The sequence below is a fragment of the Myxocyprinus asiaticus genome, chromosome 40 (assembly GCF_019703515.2).
Source record: "Myxocyprinus asiaticus isolate MX2 ecotype Aquarium Trade chromosome 40, UBuf_Myxa_2, whole genome shotgun sequence".
Classification (NCBI taxonomy): domain Eukaryota; kingdom Metazoa; phylum Chordata; class Actinopteri; order Cypriniformes; family Catostomidae; genus Myxocyprinus; species Myxocyprinus asiaticus.
The window spans coordinates 6,234,815-6,255,525 of NC_059383.1; the positions used below are offsets into that span (position 1 = coordinate 6,234,815).

Sequence of the window (20,711 nt, forward strand, 5' to 3'; positions counted from 1 at the left end):
CCAGTGATGACCCAAATGAAACGTGAAAAATTCAAAGATCACACAATATTAAGAAAACTTGTCATTTGTTTTTATCGCTTTAACAAGATTTAATGGCATAGGCACTTCTAATTTAAAATTCAGCATTACCTTTAGACCCCGTCATAATTTAATTAGTGATGTGATTTACCATTAAACACCTTTAACAGCAGCTGTTTGGCTGATGTCACCCTGTGTTCCCTCTCTAGAGGCCATACATCATGCGCGCCAACACATCAGCCAATGAAATCCTGCAAGCTTTCCACAAGCTTCCCCCGTGTTACCCGGCGGCCTGGTCTCCAGAAATCAAATCCCTCTTAAGACAGGTAATATTAAAGGAATATTCAATACAAATTAAGGTCAATCAACAGCATTTGTGGCATAAAAAAAAAAAAAAAGCTAAATTCTTGGTTCCAGTGAGGCACTTACACTGGAAGTGAACGGGGGCCAATTTTTGAACATTAAAAGACTCACTGTTTCAAAAGTATAACCACAAGACATAAACAATATGTGTGTTAACATGATTTTAGTCTGTTAAAAACACTTACTAACCTTTTCCGTGTAAAGTTATAGCCAATTTTACAACCTCGTTGCCATGACGTTGCAACGTCAACAAACCCCAAAACCCTAAAACGACTGTAAAAATTGCGATTTAAACAACTTTACAGCTCAAATGATACATGAGTTTTAATAGAGAAATTAATGTTAGTGCTTTTATACAATTATAAGTTCCAAATTTCTGCCTTTAAACCCTCAAAAAAGTGGCCCCATTGTAAGTGCCTCACTGTATCCAAATTAATTTTTGTGGTAATCAACATTATGCCACAAATGCTGTTGATTGAGCTTAACTTGTATTAACCCGGAATATTCCTTTAATCACCTCAACTGCATGCAGTCATAACATTTTTATTTATTAATAAAGCAATATCACATGAGCAAGAGTGCTGTTGCACTGAATATCTGCATGGCTGTGATTGGGCTGTAGCACTACAACAGCACAATTGTAAATGTTGTATTGCTTTTATACAACATTTCTGTAAACAAGAAATTTATGTAGAGTTTATATTTTAGACAAAATTTGACCGATTATTTTCATTTATAGTTTTTCTGCCAATGAAAAAAGCTTTAAAAGAAACCAAAGCATCAAACTTTGCGTGTCGCCAAAAAATGCACAAACTGGACTGTGTCAATAGCTAGGTTTCCATCCACGTATTTTTATGTGAATTTTGGTATACCGCATAAAAAATGCTGGATGGCAACACCAAGATGCGAAAATCTAAAAACTCTATAAAATCACCAAAATGTGCATAAAAAATGTATATATTTACTTGAGGTGGATGTATTTTATTTGATAAGAAAACATGTGCATAAACTATGATGGAAACATATTTACTGAATTTATTCCTATAGAATTGAAATTGGAATTTAGATGCACATTAAAGAAGTCATATGACATTGCCTCAACAAGCCCTGTGAATACATAATTTACTAAGAGGATACCATCAATATCATTGCATCTTAAATGTTGCTCTGGTCATTCAGAAATGCCGAAGCCTATCATCGAAATGATTGGCTACTATTACCTTGCTTTCACTCCCAGACATAAGGCGTCTGCCGCTAAACAATAGCAAACATGGGGCCTGGGTAGCTCACCGAGTATTGACGCTGACTACCAACCCTGGAGTCGTGAGTTCGAATCCAGGGCTTGCTGAGTGATTCCAGCCAGGTCTCCTAAGCAACCAAATTGGCCCGGTTGCTAAGGAGGGTAGAGTCACATGGGGTATCCTCCTCGTGGTCACGATTAGTGGTTCTCGCTCTTAATGGGGTAAGTTGTGCGTGGATAGCAGCATGAACCTCCGCATGCTGTGAGTCTCCGCGGTGTCGTGCACAACAAGCCACGTGATAAGATGCGTGGATTGACTGTCTCAGAAGCGGAGGCAACTGAGACTTGTCCTCAGAGTAACCGCGCCACCACAAGGACCTACTAAGTAGTGGGAATTGGGCATTCCAAACTGGGAGAAAAGGGGATACATTTTTTATAAAAAATACAATAGCAAGCATGATGTTTGTCTAAACCACAAGTAATTTTTTTACATATAATAAAACAGCCAGAGTGGCTTCAACTTGCATTTTCACTACTATTTTGCGGCAATTTCCCCAGAAGTGACGATTTTGTTCTCTTGAACACATGATGGAAACGTTGCTTTATTCGCAAATTCTTTTTGCAATATTCCGATTGTGAGCATGAATAAAATTCGTAACTTGGATTGAAACATAACTATTGTCGGCGATTACGCTCAAAGTGTTCTTTAATCATTCCGCTCCAGTTCCACTCTGGGTTTTCCTTTTACTGATTACCGAATATTGCTGAAAAACTCGGTCCAAATGATCCTGGAGCGAGAGAAAACATGGAGGTTTAGACATTCAGAAAACCCACTCCTCGCTTCAGGCAAAACCACACAACTCCATTCTGCTCACAGTGCTATTATATTAAACATCAGCACTCTTGAAATGGCACTTGTCCAATCAGATAAGAGGATCAAATTTAACTGTTGTATAATTACTAGGGCTGTCAACTGATATATTTTTTTATTGAATTAATTACATGATTTGAGGATAATTAATTAAATTAATCACAATTAATCACATATATACATATTTGATAAAAGTGTTCCCATAAAAAGAAGTCAATATATAAAAAATTATGTATTGTAAATATAATGTTTCAGATAATTCATAGACATTCATAGCGTAATTAATTGTGTTAATTTGTTTATGCCCGATTCAATATGGTAAGCCTATAATAATGATTTATATTTTAGAGTTGTTGGGACGGATTTGGTGGGAAATTGCATACTTCCATTATTCGTCCGTGCATGTTTACCGTAAATAAAGAAAAGAAGGTCCGGAGGTACCACTGCGCGTGTATGTGTGAGGTGATAGGTGTAGTAGTAGTTTGAAGCTGAAAGCTTGTAGCCACAATAAATGAGCAACATTTACTATGGATCGTTCCAAAAGGCCTCTGGGGAATCTCCCGTTTTCAAAATAAAGAAACCTCGAACCGAGAAGAGTCTGCAAGCAAAAAGGGAAAGTGACAGAGCCCATAAAAAAAAACACAAAACTACATCGGATTGGATTTTCAGAGGTGGCAACAACTCCGAGATCTTAAAGGATTTAAAACCGACCCAGAGATGGCTTTTTCTTGCTCGACAGGTAAGATAATTTATTGGACCGGTAATTAGCCAAGTAGCTCTCTTAGTGCAGTAGTTAGTTAGATAGCTTTAGCCACTCTAATGGGGCATTTTATTATGGATTGTGGTGCTGCAGTGCTTTCAATTTCATTTTCGAGAAAGGAAGGACAATGGGAAAAAATTTACTTTATGCTGGTAACAATGCCAATCTCTAAACCAGTTACTACCTTAGTCTGTTTGCCTGCTAACTAAGTTATAATAGTTTCCACCGTTTGACTTTATCTGATATGACTAGCAATCGTTATGTTGATGTCATCGTCACCTAAAGGCCCAAACATACTTCAAGCAAGTACGCGAACGCAGACGCATCTTGCTATGCAAGCTCGATTCCTCGATTTAGAGCTCAATTCATAACCCAACGCAAGTACGCGCTGCATTCTGGGTGTTGCCGCAAGGGGCGCTAGAGTGAATTTTCTGTTTTCAGTCAACAACTGTCATGACGGAGCAGCAATTTGAGGAGAGTCTTGCCGAACAAGTTAGATTATACAAACATATTTACGACCCCTCGTTCCCTCTCCATTCGATTAACACAGCGATTGAAAATGCTTGGCAAGAAATTGCAGCTTCCCTAAATTCTGATAACGACACTGTAAAGAGAAAATGGAAACAACTACGGGACCGATTTGTCTGAGCCAAGATGAAATGGAAAGGCGGAGATGCAGCAACTAGCTATGGATATCCAGTCATTTTGGACATGTTGGGATGGCTGTTTGACTTCATAAAACACCGCACCACAGAGTCAAATATTCGTGGTATAGAGAAAACCCTATCGCCACCTTGTGGTGTGAGGATTGTAACCGCCAGAGCAACGCAAGAGCGCACATAAAGTATGTACAATGGGACCACGTGTAGGCCACGTGTTCAGCCTTAACTTTTGTAACAATATTTATTTTAAAATAATTGTTTTCAATAAGTCAAAACAACAGTGGAAGATATGCTACTTACAGTACCTGCTAATAAGATATATTTTTTGGATATCTGTCTTTTTCTTCCTTTTGCTATTTATTTATGTATTTTTTTGATGGGAGGGGGTGAGTTTTGATGTCATTATTGACATTTGCTCTGATAAGATGATCACTAGGGGTGTGACGAATCGCTCTAACAAGGAATTAACCTGCGCATGCGTTTTAGCCGATGACGACATCTATCTATCTATCTATACACCTTATAAATACTATTATAGGTTATAAATACAGGGTATAATAGGAGATGACAGTGGCGATAACTTCACCTTGGACACGAGCATAAGCGTACAGTGTAAACAAAGATGCAAATGAATTCCTTGCAATCAGCTGTCTCCTCAAAAAATGCCATTTGCGAGCAGCAGCAAGCCGCTTTCCCCTGGACATCTGATGAGTTACACCATGAAGCGCACATATACACAGTTGTCGTTCACTCTGCTGTGCATAATGGCACCAAAATAACAAAAAAATAAAAAGTATGATGAGTCATGTTGTGTTCTCCATGTGTGTTTGTGATGACGTTAGATGGACGCAAATGGACCGGGGTTCGATAGAATCAAGTGAGTGTGAAACCAGACCAAAGCTGCGGGGGGCACCAGGAACAATCACACTCGGAATCGGACTGCAGCAAACGTGCCCAGTGTGAAAGCCCCCTTAGATAGAGCCTGATTTGTGAAAACATTTAAAGGCGGTAACACAGAATGTGGTAACCGTGAGTTCCCCATTCATTGTGGGATAGGCAAAAAGGTGCCAGATGGCTAAATGGAGACACCTCCACTTGTCAAGCCCGTTCACAAGAATTAAATAGCATTTTCACGCATGACTGTTTGCGGCACTCACTGCAAAAGATTTTTTTTTTATTTATCTTTTTGTGGCTGCCGCATGTCATTGACCAATCACAGGTGACTGTAATCCACTGGTTAGTTCCCTTCAGAACAGTCTGAAATTGCTCCCTATTCTGTAGCATTCACTAAAGAGAATGAATTAACAAGTGAGTGTTTTTGTTCACAGCCAATGTCTGCCCACCAGTCACATTTATTTAAGCCATTTTTGGTTAAACTGTTTTATGGAGAAATTACACATTTTATGGAGATACAAAAGCAATATTAACATATCGCAATTGGGGAAGAAGGCAACAACAATGAACTTGTGTTGGTCAATGGATGCAAACAGTTTTAAATAATGACACAGAAAGCTGAACTATCTATATCCATCCATCCATTCATTTTATCTTATATAGGTTCACGGGGTGAACTTGGCTGCATAAACTTTCTTTATTTCAAAGTGCGCTTTCATTCCCTTTAATCTTGCATGCTCCGCTCCGTGTCTGTTGCGAGAAGGTTCGTGTAATATGAGATGGACACATTGGGTATTAATTTATAATGATAATCGATTCTTAAATTTCATAACAGATGCATCGAATTGCACCACGATGCATCAATGCTTTTTCTCACCCCTAATGATCACCTGTAACCATGGTTACACTGGTGCTCCTCTAACCATCAGTTTCATCCATGCAGAAGAGCAGAGCCAAAGCCCAACTCATGTGATTACCAAAATGATGTTCCTCCGCAAGTAACTTGCAGTTCAATGCTTCAACTGCTAGAGGGTCAAAATTTACATTGTGTAGCTTAAATTTAATAAAATCATTAATCAAAGAATGATTGCACTGTAAAGCCTATGTTCTGCTGTTGTCAGTTGTTGTGTGTAGCTGCTCAGAAGAGGATTTCCTGTCTGTCGGAGCTCCAGGACATGGACTTCCTTTCTGATGTTAACTGGGACGCTGTGCTGAACAAGCAAATCCCACCAGGCTTTCTCCCTAATGTGAGTATAGACAACACACACCTACACACTGTAAATACACAGACTTGCATATGCATGCTTCACACATTGGGGACAAACATTCCAAATGAATGATTTGCACCTGGATATGCTATAAAACCAAGGAGTTTTGTAGTACTTAAAGAGAGGTATCAGTTAGCCACATTTAGCCACACAGTCAAAAGAAAAGAACATAACTGCTTGATTGAAAATTTGGAAAAGCCCACACATACTGTATACATGCACATGACTGATATAAACATGCAGTCACACAGATCATGTGAGCACACTAAAATAAAATGTTATATATAAATTTTTTTGTATGATTTCAGAGGCGGAGACTCAACTGTGACCCCGCATTTGAGCTGGAGGAGATGATACTTGAATCCAAACCACTGCATAAGAAGAAGAAGAGGTTGGCGAGGAAGACGATAGAGAATGGCTCTGATGGATCTCCTCAGGTAACATCTTACCTAGAGTAACCTTTCTCCATCTGTTCACTGCAGAACACCTCGTACAGTCATGTCAAATCTAGTGTACGATTGTAATACTCTACCAAATACAACCTTCAGATTAGATGAGATTTCCCTCTTGGTCATGAAACACTAAAACTTGCTAGCAACATGCTAACAACATGCTAAAATGTCTTCTCTCTTCTTCTTGTTTAATGGCGATCAACTCTTTAGGAGCATTATCGCCACCTATTGTACTGGATGACAAAAGCTAAAATGTGTTAGCATTGCCTAGCTAAGTACTAAAACATGTTAGCAACGCCATGCTACGTGATAAACATGCTATCTATCTATCTGTCTATCTATCTATATATCAATCTATCTTAGATTTGGTTGTATTTTAGTATAGCACAGGATTGTATCTGTGGAAAAGGCTATGAATGAATGAATCCATGGTGTGTGTATGAATTTATGAAATTAATATTCAAATATATGAATTAATGAATTAATTTGTATTAGCGTGTTTGTGGTATTGAATGAATGAAAGGATGAATGCAGGCATGCATTAATGAAACTGCATATGTTTATATGTGGAGAAGGCTATGAATGAATGAATCTATGGTGCAAATATGAATGAATTAATATTTAAGGGTTTGTATGTTTGATGTTGAAAGATGAATGAATGAATCTGGATGTGTGTTTGAATATGGTGTTGAATGAGTAAATGTATATGGGTGAGTTTGTGGTATTGAATGAATGAATGCATGAATGAATGAATGAACAGTGAAACAATGCTGTTAAATGAATGAGTAAGTGAATCTGGATGGATGTGTTTGTGTGGAGAATTAATGAATGTGGAGGCAAATTAGTGCTGTACGTGTTCATTTTCTGAAGCAGTGAAGATCAGTATTGAATGACCAGCATTGTCCTAATGTCTGCTTCTGACTCTCTCTCTATCTCGCTTTCTCTCTCTCTCCACATCTCAAACGTCCTCCCACTCACTTCCTGTCCTGTCTGCTGCTCAGTGCTCTCCTCCCACTGAAGTTTGTAATATATGGAGAAATAATCGCAATCCAATCACAGATAAATGCAGCAGAAAACTGAACTCTTGTTGTGAGAAAAAAATAAATAGGCACATCCTACAGCTCACATTCCACCCTCCATTTCTGGAGTTCAGTGTACAGTATGTTCAGTGTAAATCCACTTCCGTTCCCTCAGTGTGAGCTCTCCCGCTTATAGCATTACTGAGTATTAGAAATTCTGCATAGTGAAAACAGTTATATATGATTTTTAAAACTAGGGCTGTCAGTAGATACAAATAATAAATTGTGATTAATATTATGATATTTGGCATTAACAGCATGTAACGGGATAAAATGGAAAGGAGGAGGCGAGAACCGGATGAAGCATCAAAGTAATATTTAATTAAACAAAAACACACAAACATAAACGCATACAGGGCAGCTGCCTGTAGCTCTCTCTCTCCCGAACTGCCGCCTCCGGTGGCCTTTATCCCTCTCGTCGGCTTGATTAGCCTGATTAGGGACTGGGTGTGCGTCATCATGGCCCGGCCCCGCCCTCCTCCTTGCCACACTCCTCCCTCCTTTCCCTTCATGACGTACATTACCCCCCCCCCCCCCCCCTTCCGGCCCCACCTGCCCACCTTCTCGGACCTGGGAGGGAGACAAGGGGAGGGAAAAACAACAACAACAAAAAAGAGAGGGAAATGCCAACACGGAGCGACAGTTGGAGAGAGAACTGAAGGCCCCGCCGTGTTTTGGTGGATGGTAGGGGTCTCCTCCACCCCTGGCAGTGGTTCTCCTGCTCCAGGCGGTCGGCAGTGAGCCCCTCCCCGCTCTCTTTGACCCCCCCAGAAATCTGGTTTCTGCCATTCTTACCAGATTTCTCTTGTAAAAGAGAAATAAATACATATAAAAGTTTTAATAATAATAAATAATTATAACTGAAAATATACACATACCTGCAAGCAGCATTTACAGGGCCAAGAACGACATCAGATCTGTTGGAAGTATATTTAATTACACAGCATGGTTTGAGGAAAAAAACGATTTGAAAACTACAAAGTACTTCTAATAATATAAATGCTATGAAACATGCAAAATTTCAAATCGATAAATTAAAGCATTGCCGAGATACAGCCTCGGATCCTTTTTGGTATCTTGTCGGCAAATTCAATGATGCGATGCACGAGAACTGTTTGGCTAATTTCTTGACCAGTGTTACTCAGCATGACCCAAAGTAAAAAGTAAAATCGGAGGAAAAAATTATTTTGTTTCTTGGCCATCCGGTTGAAAAGTTATATGCATAAAATAACATGCAAATTTAAACTGTTGGTGGCCCTAGAGGGTTTGAGTAAGAGACTCCAAATTTGCCACAAGGAATGTTCAGACTCTCACCTACCAGTGTGCCAAATTTCACAACTTAATACCATGCAGATCTATGCCATAGACTAGAAGAGTTATACTACGGTAAATATAGATAAAAGTTTAATAATACTCAGAAAAAGAACAACAATAACAGATACAATAGAGGCTCCGCACCTTCAGTACTTGGCCTCTAATAATAGAATAAGCAATGGCTGTCTACATATGTTATATACTATTAGATTGTCCTCTGTAAAATATCAAACAATGTAATGTGTATTCAGCTGCAGTGTGTGATTATGTTTCAAACAGCTCTGTTATTGGATGGTGTATGAACGTCAGATATATGCCTTCTGCTAAATAGTAGCACACTAAGCATTAGTCACGCTTACTCAAGGAAATCTCTGTGCTTGCGTGTTTAAATCCTGCAGTTGCATGGCTGGGGTTGCTAAAGTAAGCACTAAACAACACTACTGCTGATGTCTAATGACACCCAAAGTCATGACTACACACAATTATAATGCAAGCAAACACCTTGTCTGTGCATCACATCTCTTTTCTTGTTGCTTTACATGAATTTGGGCATATTCACAGCTCTCTGGGGCCTGTTTCTGCTGTTTTGTCTTTTTTCTCTGGGCTTTCGGCATCCTGCTGTTGTAACACGTGTAGTCTCGTTTTCTGGACATGCATTTAAAGTTCATTCTGGAAGCTTCAGTCAAACTGATTATACCTCACTTATCTGAAACAACTGCACTGTAGCTCTGTTGACCTGAAAAAACAACACAACACTGTGGAAGAGCTTGTACAAGATTTCTTCACAGCTACACATATTAATGTTACTCTATAAGACTGATATTTCCAACTCTAAATTCTAATTCGATGGGCTGCTTTCAAATAAAGATAAACGCGCACCTGTTACTACTTGTTCTAGTTCTATATGTTAATGCAGCTAGTCACTATGTAACTTATCTGTAAACAGCCTCCAGTTAGGCTATTGAACTGTATGACTTGGTGGAAATAATCACATAATCACAATAATCACTGCAACACACAGCCTCTCATTACTTATTTCATTTCACGAAGACTTGCTACTGTTAGAAAATACCTAAATGTGCTGTGTCGAGCATGTACTGGAAGATACTGCTGCTGCACAATTAGACATACATACAATCCCCTTGATGCAGATCTGGACCGGTGGTGCTGGGGAGGAGGAGGGTTATAGAGGAAAAACTCTCGTAGAGTGCTGCAGTGAAACTGGTTTACCTACAAACAAATGAGGCATTTTAATGTTAGACAAAGAAAGAGTATGCAAGTTGATTGGCTAACAGATTAAATGTTCAAAGGACCTAACAGCTTGGGCCACAAAGAGTTTCATGACTAAACAAAAAAATCAGTAATTTTAGCTGCAATTACTTTTGTTGCCCTACCTTCTTAAGCCAATCACTTTAAAGTATTTAATATGTATAAACTGAATTTTCTTTTGATTTTACAGAATGGGCTAATCCAACAGCGCTTGGAGAGTGTCAAAAGAGACTTCATCGTCTTCAACAGAGAAAAGTAAGAAAACATTCTGGTTATACTAAAAATCTGTTATGGGACATCTCACTCTTATTTAAAAATCTGTCTTTAATGCACATGCAGTTTAATACATCAGTACCCAAGGTGTTTTTGGATTGAATGGAACTAGGTGGCAGGTTTTGTACTAAACAGTCTCACCTAAATAGATTAGACTTTCAGATGCACCTTCTCCGAGGGTATAAAAACAACTGAGAATATAGCCTTAAGCTGCAATTATTAGGGTCCAAGCACATGTGAAAAGAAGATGACCAAAATAGACAAATTTGACAGAATAGATCCTGTGGATGCCGTGGACAAAGTTGTTTTAGTGTCAAAATTCAACTGCTTTGATCACAGTTGCACAATTAGGATTTTCTCAAGTTATAGCGCCCCCCTAGCATCAGAAATTGATTACATTTGGCATGTGCCCTCAGAATGTTATGTTGCCCATGTCATGTGTACAAAGTTTTGTCAGGTTTGGCTATTGTGTTCACAAGATACAGACCAATTAGTCATTCATGAGTTTGCAGGTACATATAGTCCTGCAGGGTATTAAGGTAAACATATTTGACATGCTGTTCAAAACAGAGGAGCTCAATTTTAGTGTTTTTTTTTTTTTTTTTTTTGTTTGTTTGTTTTTTTGTGTGGCAAAAATGGAAATCCACATGACTGATTGATTTGGGGGCACTGAAGGAAATTTCCTTTGGAAACAATTTTTCATTCTAGTCCTGACCATTCCAGAGTATTACCAAAAACTTAAATTGGCTCATTATAGCACCATCATGTAGTCAATTCTCACGAAATGTGGTACACTGCCTCATGCAGACATATATGTACATATATGCCAAATTTCATAATTATCAGCCTTTCACAATTTAAGTTATTAGCTGCCAAAATTTTATTGGCTGCTGGTGGCAATTTTTGTCTGTCAGTGTATCAATCAATATTTTAAGGATATGTTAGCTCTTGAACCAAAGAAAATGCATGTCAAGTTTCAACTTCCTTGATGCAACAGTTGCAGAGTTATTTTATTTTTTTTTTAGATATAGTGCCCCTTATTGGCAGAATTAGTCAAAATTTGGTGTGCATCCTCAAAACGTCTTAGCATTGAAGTTTACCAAGTTTCGTTATGTTTGGACTTTGCATTTAATAGATAGGTCAATAAGTGAAAATTGGTCACGGGCAAACACTTCATTGGTTCATAAATCCGCAGTGCTTTGACGAATCAAAATTATTTTGGAGGTATTAGCAAAAACATAAATGTGCTTATTATAGCACCACCTAGAGTCAGATATGCATGTGTTTACAACTCAGTAGCAGTTGGGATATGGGTCAACCCACCCAAGTGATGCCCAGATATTTTTTTTTTTTTTTTTTTTCATTTTAAATGTGCAAATATATGATAGACCTTAAATACTTTTTTTGAATATATCTCTTGATTAAATAATTTGAAGCTAATAGACATTAGACACATTTTTAAGTATTTTAAATGTGGTAGATTATTTTTATATATATTTTATTTATTTTTTGAAATGGTCAAACTTTGTGTACACTTAAAATTTCCAGTTCATTATTAGTCAAGTGACATACACTAATTAAAATAATATATATCATAATATTATAATAAGCCCTGTGTTGGACTGGCCACCTGTCTAGGGTGTTTCCCTGCCTTCAGCCCGAGACAGCTGGGATAGGCGCCAGCACTACATGCGACCCTATAGAGGACAAGCGGCTATAGAATATGGATGGATAGATGGATAATATAATAATATGTCATATCATAATTATTTAACACATTTATTCATATATATATATACCTTTATTGTGATCATGTTTTAAGACAATTATCATGTTGGAGCTGCTTATTCAGGGACTTGCTGTTTCATTAGTTAACAACTTAACTCCTTGAAATTTATTTTAAAAGGAAACTGCAGTTGGAATTCTAAAATATATACCGATATTCATCAATATTTATCCATAAATTAAGAACTCTATTTTGATATAGATTCATGACAATGTATCAGTCTTTTACCATAATATATGCTGATATCACATGTGATATGTAAATATTTCCTGTAATGTGAAACTTTTTATTTACTAAAATTTTGTCCTGTCTTTGTTTTGGAGGTCAAGAAAAACCAAAGTGGACACTGAGACAAGCAACCTCAACACAGAGGAGACACACAAAGCCGTTCAAGATGGACAGAACAACAACATGTCTACAGATCCATGTTCATCAAGTTAGCATTGGGATAGAGGGACACCAAACTTTCCTTCACTCTAAGCTAACAGCTGAGCTCATGGCCCACTGGAGCTTCCATGGACTCCAAAGAAATGCATGAGAAATCCATACGGAAGAGGGAATCTTTAAACATAGACACTGGAATATCATAGAAACTCAGGACTCAGGGGTATGTGAACCCAGTGTGACCCCATGCATTAGGCCTAGAACAAAGAACTGACATTTCTACATTAAAAACTAGCATAGACTGAATACTACACAATCACAAATAAATAAACTGAAGAAAAAGATATTGAATAATGATTATTTTTTTAAACTAGAGACGTTACAACCATCATTTAATTGTGTGCCTTACTAGTTTGATGGAATTCACTAATGCGCTTGGAGGCACATGAAGATTTAATGCTCAAGAATTTCTGTTATTTATAAAGCTGCTCTTGTTAACACACAAATGCATAGAATAGAATGCAAATTATATTTTGCATCATTATGCCTATGTGATTAATTGTAAGAATACGTAAATGTGAACCTTAATGTGCTGCACATACATTCATTCATTGTGTTTTTTCATTTGTTTGGCTTGTCAGGCCTGCAACAGTTTTGGAGATTCATAGCTGGATCTCGTTGTGCAGCTGTAGAAGATTTTGACGAAATCACAAATGCACAGCACAGATACTGTAATAAAATACTTTAATAGCATCATCTGACAACTCTGACTCATAAACATTCACTGAGGCTGTTTCTGGATCATTTGTTAAAAAGTGCAATCTGATGTTTACGTTTTAGGTCAAGATAATTACGTGTTTTCACCTGAGGTGTATTTGGCAGATCAATTTAATAGTATAATAGAATTGTTTAGAGCAAAAAAAAATAAAAATAAAATAAATAAATAAATAATTAATTAAAAGAAAAAAAAAAATATATATATATATATATATGAAATCTCATTCCCAGTTTTTCCTATTTGCCCAGAATGATGCAATATCGCCTTCTAGTGGCAGGTCATGCAACATTTTTTTTATTTTTTTTTATGAAGTATAACAGATAGCAATATAATAAATATATTTAACTTAAACATGACAAAATGATAGATAGAGAGATAGATAGATATGTATTTACCTTATTTAAAGGTTTATTATTTTGCTGTTTCATGCTTTTATCCACTGATCCCTTGGACACACTGTACGTAACCCCATCAAAATCAGTTTATATCATATTAGAAAGTAGCAACATATGCTAGACATACAGTATACAGGGTGATAATACAGATGATGCACACTCTACGTGAGCCATTTATTTCATACCAATGAATAAATTAAATCCAAAAAATATTGTCACAGCATACTGTATATCAGTTACTTACTGTTGTAATTAGACGTCAAATGATTGGACGAAAGTTGTCTATACGTCACCAGCTTGACGACGCCTTCTGATTGGATGGTTATTTTACAAGTTTAAAAACGAGAATATTTGGAAGAAGATGCAAGGGAAAGACGTGCTAGTTCGTTAAGTTGCTGCTGTTGTTTGTCCGTTTTAGAATTTCATAACTGTGTTTGTTAATAATGCTCTTGGGGCCCATGAGTAGTGTTGTGAGATGAGTATCTCCCCAGGGCATATGATTTTTATTTATTTATTTATTGTTGCTTTGGTAACGTTGGGTTAAAGGGACAGTTCACCCAAAAATGGAAATTCTATCATCATTTACTCACCCTCATGCCATCCCAGATGTGTGTGACTTTCTTTCTTCTGCAGAACACAAATGAGGATTTTTAGAAGAATATTTCAGCTCTGTAGGTCCATACAATGCAAGTGAATGGTGACCAGAACTTTGAAGGTCCAAAAAGCACATAAAGGCAGCATAAATGTAATCTATACGACTCCAGTGGTTTCATCCATGACTTCAGAAGCGATATCAAATCAAATCAAATCAAATCACTTTATTGTCACGCAGCCATATACACAAGTGCAATGGTGTGTGAAATTCTTGGATGCAGTTCCGATCAACATAGCAGTCGTGACAGTGATGAGACATATACCAATTTACAATAACATCAAATTAACACAGCACAATTTAAAGTCTAATATACACATAATTACATACAACAATACACAAATAATAACATACACTGTACAGTATACAATACGCACTATATAGATACACATTATTCAATAAAAATAAAAATAAAAATATATAAAAAAAGTATATATAGTATATATAGAATGTACAGTATTGTACTGTATTGACATTCAGGCTGTCGGTTGATAGTCAGTTGTTAAGAGAGAATATAATATAATAATAATAATATAATTTATGACAGTCCGGTTGAGATATAAGAGTATATAATAAATAGGGTAATAAAGTGCAGTGCTGTTGTATTTTGATCGTGGGAGATCAAGAGTTCAAAAGTCTGATTGCTTGGGGGAAGAAGCTGTCATGAGACGGCTGGTGCGGGTCCTGATGCTGCGATACCGCCTGCCTGATGGTAGCAGTGAGAACAGCCCATGACTCGGGTGGCTGGAGTCTCTAATGATCCTCTGAGCTTTTTTCACACACCGCCTTGTATATATTTCCTGGAGGGAGGGAAGCTCACCTCCGATGATGTGTCTGGCAGTTCGCACCACCCTTTGCTGTGCTTTGCGGTTGTGGGCGGTGCTATTGCCGTACCAGGCGGAGATGCAGCCAGTCAGGATGCTCACTACAGTGCAGGTGTAGAACCGTGTGAGGATGTGGCGGTTCATTCCAAACTTCCTCAGCCGTCTCAGGAAGAAGAGGCACTGATGAGCCTTCTTCACAACGACTTCAGTGTGGATGGACCATGTGAGTTCCTCAGAGATGTGGACACCCAGGAACTTGAAGCTGCTGACTCTCTCCACTGGTGCTCCATTGATGGTGATGGGACTGTGTTCTCTGTCCTTTCTTCTGAAGTCCACCACAAGCTCCTTTGTCTTACTGACGTTGAGGGAGAGGTTGTGCTCCAGTGTGTCAGAGTGGGCACCTCCTCTCTGTAGGCTGCTTCGTCATTGTCAGTGATCAGTCCTACCACCGTCGTGTCATCAGCAAACTTAATGATGGCATTGGAGCTATGAACCAGGCACAATTGGAGCTATGTGTTGCCATGATAGGGGTGGACAGGTGTATGATAGGTGTGGGTGAGAACAGATCCATTTTAAGTCCGTTAATGAACACTTTGAATGTGGAAGTGATTTTCACTTTCACATTCAGCCACCTACTAATTGGGGCTGGTCAAAGATGGAGATTTATTTAAAAAAAAAAAAAAGGGACTTCAATATTGATCTCTTTCTCACCCACACCTATCACATCGCTTCAGAAGATATGGATTTAACCAGTGGAGTCTTATGGATTACTTTTGTGCTGCCATATGTGCTTTTTGGACCTTCTGATTTCTGGTCACCATTCACTTACATTGTAAGGACCAACAGAGCTGAGATATTGTTCTAAAAATCTTCATTTGTGTTCTGCATAAGAAAGAAAGTTATACACATCCGGGATGGCATGAGGGTAAGTAAATGATGAGAGAATTTTCATTTTTGGGTGAACTATTCCTTTGTTCTAATTGTTAATTTGAAATGACATTGTTTTTAATAAACATGTAATTTACGACTATTAATGACTTGATATTAAATTAGAGAAAAAAAGTTTGCTGCCCAATGCCATGGGGCATCTTGATTCTGAGTAAACTCTAAACACTGTTGTGGTTGAAAATCCCAGGAGTTCAGCAGTTACAGAAATACTCAAACCAGCCCGTCTGGCACCAACAATCATGCCACGGTCAATCACTGAGATCACATTTTTTCCCGATTCTGATGGTTGATGTGAACATTAACCAAAGCTCCTGACCCGTATCTGAATGATTTTATACACTGCACTGCTGCAACACTATTAGCTGATTAGATAATCGCATGGATGATTGTTACAGAAATATTCAAACCTGTCTGGCACCAACAATCATCCATGCGATTATCTAATCAGCCAATCATGTGGCAGCAGTGCAGTGCATAAAATCATTCAGATATGGGTCAGGAGCTTCACTTAATGTTCACATCAACCATCAGAATGGGGAAAAAATTTGCCAGATGGGCTGGTTTAAGTATTTTTGATTAAGTATGCTGATCTCCTGGGATTTTCATGCACAACAGTCTCTAGAATTTACTCCAAATAGTGCCAAAAAAAAAAAAGAAAGAAAAAAAGAAAGAAAATCCAGTGAGCATCAGTTCTGTGGATGGAAATCAGAATCAGAATCAGAATGAGCTTCATTGCCAAGTGTGCTCACGTATACAAGGACATTTTTTTGGTGATAGGAGAAACAAGCAAGTGCACACAAAACATTACAGTGAGACACAGAATATAAAACAAAGTAAGAGTATAAATAGACATAATAGGGCATATAACATAGAATGGCATATGTACATGAGATATTTATACATTATTGTACTATGGGAGTCCTGAAGGCAGTTTCATTGTTCATGTGGAAAATGGCCTGAGGGTAAAAACTGTTCTTGTGCCTGGATGTCCTGGAGTGCTTTGTACCGCCGGCCAGAGGGCAACAGTTCAAAAATGGAGTGGGCAGGGAGTGTGGGGTCCAGAGTGATTCTACCTGCACATTTCCTCAGGTCTTGGAGGGTGGGCAGGGGGGCACCACTAATCCTCTCAGCAGTCCTGACTGTCCGTTATAGTTTCCTTCTGTCTGATTTGGTGGCTGAACCAAACCAGAGAGTTATAGATGTACACAGGACCGACTCAATGATGGCTGAGTAGAACTGAGTCAGCAGATCCCGTGGCAGGTTGAACTTCCTCAGCTGGCGAAGGAAGTACAACCTCTGCTGAGCCTTCTTCACAATGGAGTTTATGTGTGTGTCCCACTTCAGGTCCTGAGAGATGGTAGAGCCCAGGAACCTGAATGACTCCACTGCTGCCACAGTGCTGTTCAGGATGGTGAGGGGGGGATTGTAGGGTGATTTCTCCTGAAGTCCACTATCATCAAGGTTGTTGTGACCGCACCAGACAGCCAGCTGTTCAACTTCCCATCTGTATGCAGACTCGTCACTCTTGTGGATGAGGCCAATGACCGTGGTGTCCTCTGCACACTTCAGGAGCTTAACAAAGTGGTCTTTTGCAGTGCAGTCATTCGTGTACACATTTTTTAACCACTCTACAGATTTCATATTAGCAAACTATAGTTTTGGCAAGTCGTTTAGGACATCTACTTTGTGCATGACATGAGTAATTTTTCCAACAATTGTTTACAGACAGATTGTTTCACTTTTAATTGACAATATCACAATTCCAGAGGGTCAGAAGTTTACATACACTAAATTAACTTAGGCAATTAGCCAATTAGCTTCTGATAGGCTAATTGGAGTCTATTGGAGGTGTACCTGTGGATGTATTTTAAGGCCTACCTTCAAACTCAGTGCCTCTTTGCTTGACATTATGGGAAAATCAAAAGAAATCAGCCTCAAAAAAACAATTGTGGACCTCCACAAGTCTGGTTCATCATTGGGAGCAATTCCAAAATGCCTGAAGGTACCATGTTCATCTGTACAAACAATAGTATGCAAGTATATACACCATGGGACCACACAGCCATCATACCGCTTAGGAAGGAGATGCATTCTATCTCCTAGAGATGAACGTAATTTGGTGCGAAAAGTGCAAATCAATCCAAGAACAACAGCAAAGGACCTTGTGAAGATGCTGGAAGAAACAGGTAGACAAGTATCTATATCCACAGTAAAACGAGTTCTATATCGACATAAGCTGAAAGGCTGCTCAGCAAGGAAGAAGCCACTGCTCCAAAACCACCATAAAATAGCCAGACTACAGTTTGCAAGTGCACTTGGGGACAAAGATCTTACTTTTTGGAGAAATGTCCTCTGGTCTGATGAAACAAAAAATTGAACTGTTTGGCCATAATGACCAGCGTTATTTTTGGAGGAAAAAGGGTGAGTCTTGCTAGCCAAAGAACACCATCCCAACTGTGAAGCATGGGGGTGGCAACATCATGTAGTGGGAGTGCTTTGCTGCAGGAGGGACTGGTGCACTTCACAAAAAAATGGCATATTGAAGAAGGAAAACTATGTGGATATATTGAAGCAACATCTCAAGACATCAGCCAGGAAGTTAAAGCTTGGTCACAAATGGGTCTTCCAAATGGACAATGACCCAAAAGCATACCTCCAAAGTTGTGGCAAAATGGCTTAAGGACAACAAAGTTAAGGTAATGGAGTGGCCATCACAAAGTCCTGATCTCAATCCGATAGAAAATTTGGAGGCAGAACAGAAACAGCGTGTGCGAGCAAGGAGGCCTAAAAACCTGACTTAGTTACACCAGTTCGGTCTGGAGGAATTGGCCAAAATTCCAGCAAATTATTGTGAGAAGCTTGTGGAAGGCTACCCAAAACGTTTGACTAGGGGTTGCATGACTGCTGATTTCTGCTAGTCAGTTACTTGTCAAAACAATACCCGAGTTACTCGAGTACTCGTGGTTTACGATACCGTTTAAAGAAATGACATAAGAATAGTTCTTGTCAACAAGTGTTTACTAATTGATAGCCCAATGTTTGCAACAATTACGTCTCTTACATGTATTCTAAAAACATTAAAATAAGAATTATCACTTAAAAAGAATGTAATTTTGTATTTAACATAGACAAAGTAACACGTTATAGATTGACACGCAACATTGTACAATTTGAACAATATGTGCATGGATATATTGATAAAATTCATTTGAACTGTTAACTGTATTATAAAACATTAGCCTCCTCATATAACATTTTACAGATCATCAACAGTAATAACAATAACGGATCTGTACTCACATCACTTAAATCTTCACTCAACCAGTTCAAAATAGCTTATAATAGAATAACACAAAATTCACGTAGTCTGTTCGCTGTCATCATCTTCCTGCCACATGCTGTCTTTGATCACTGTCATGGCTTGCAGGTTTGCGTTAAGAAAAACAAGCACGTTGACATGAGAAGGATGAAGACTTGATCTTTGCCTTGTGAAAGTGTTGCTGGCCAAAGAAGAAATTTTGAAATGGCATTATTACTGAGTATAAAAAGGGACTGCATTTTTCCTGAACTGTCTGTGAGTAGTGACAATGTTTTCAACTGTTTTCATGCTATGATGCTAAATGGATCAATTCTACAGAGGAAGACCGTCATTATTAGATGAGACATGTACAGTAGTGAGATGTCTTATGATTTTCCTCTTTCCTGCATTTTTCCTGCCTGCAATTCACTTTCTTTTGCTGCCCAATGCCATGGGGCATCTTATATATATATATATATATATATATATATATATATATATATATATATATATATATATATATATATATATATCCGATCAGCCACAACATTAAAACCACCTGCCTAATATTGTGTAGGTCCCCCTCGTGCCGATAAGACAGCATTAACCCCCAGTCTTTGCAGAATGTGCATGTCTTCCCTTAAGGGGAAAAGGTGATTTGGAAAACAGTGTGGACATTAATTATCAATTAAATGTATTTGTACAGTGCTTTTAATAATACATACTGTTTTATAGTTGCTTTACAGAGAACATTGAACTTTTGTGCATAATGTTTATAATGTATGTCCAAATAAATGTGGTTATTTGCATTGCATGTAGTTCTTTTTGTATGGTCCAGTTTATTGTGTGGCTGCTAATACATTGTTATTTCTTACACAAGAACAATTAATTCAATCTATCAACAGGATCAGTTGTTCAGTCAACACTAAAACATTTCATGTAGGTTATATCATTTAGATACAGAGATTAAGTATGTAAACTAGTAATAATAAAGCTAGATTGAGCGCACCACATTCATCTCCCGCAAAATAATTGTATTTTATCTGAAAAACGGCAGCATGACAGTCTCATCGCCTGAGTCCTGTAATACACGAGCATCCTGCTGGACCTCTCCTGTATCTGCAGTAAGTACATAATCTCGGTAAAACAAACTCTTCAGGTTCTGACTAGACTCAATATATGC

General features: G+C 38.1%; 1 protein-coding gene across 4 annotated transcripts in view; it reads left to right on the forward strand.

Annotated features, from left to right (window-relative positions):
• Positions 1 to 13,427, forward strand: part of LOC127430671 (serine/threonine-protein kinase 32A-like) — a 124,602-nt gene extending 111,175 nt beyond the window's left edge. For 3 of the 4 annotated variants that reach the window (XM_051680618.1, XM_051680615.1, XM_051680617.1), the window contains exons 9-13: positions 228 to 344; positions 5,930 to 6,055; positions 6,385 to 6,513; positions 10,381 to 10,445; positions 12,573 to 13,426. In XM_051680618.1, the coding sequence (XP_051536578.1) occupies positions 228 to 344; positions 5,930 to 6,055; positions 6,385 to 6,513; positions 10,381 to 10,445; positions 12,573 to 12,690 (555 nt within the window). In that variant the 3' untranslated portion in view covers positions 12,691 to 13,426. Of the gene's footprint in view, positions 1 to 227; positions 345 to 5,929; positions 6,056 to 6,384; positions 6,514 to 10,380; positions 10,446 to 12,572 lie in introns of all 4 variants that reach the window. The other variant, XM_051680619.1, reaches the window with a different exon arrangement.
• Positions 13,428 to 20,711: the final 7,284 nt, after the last annotated feature.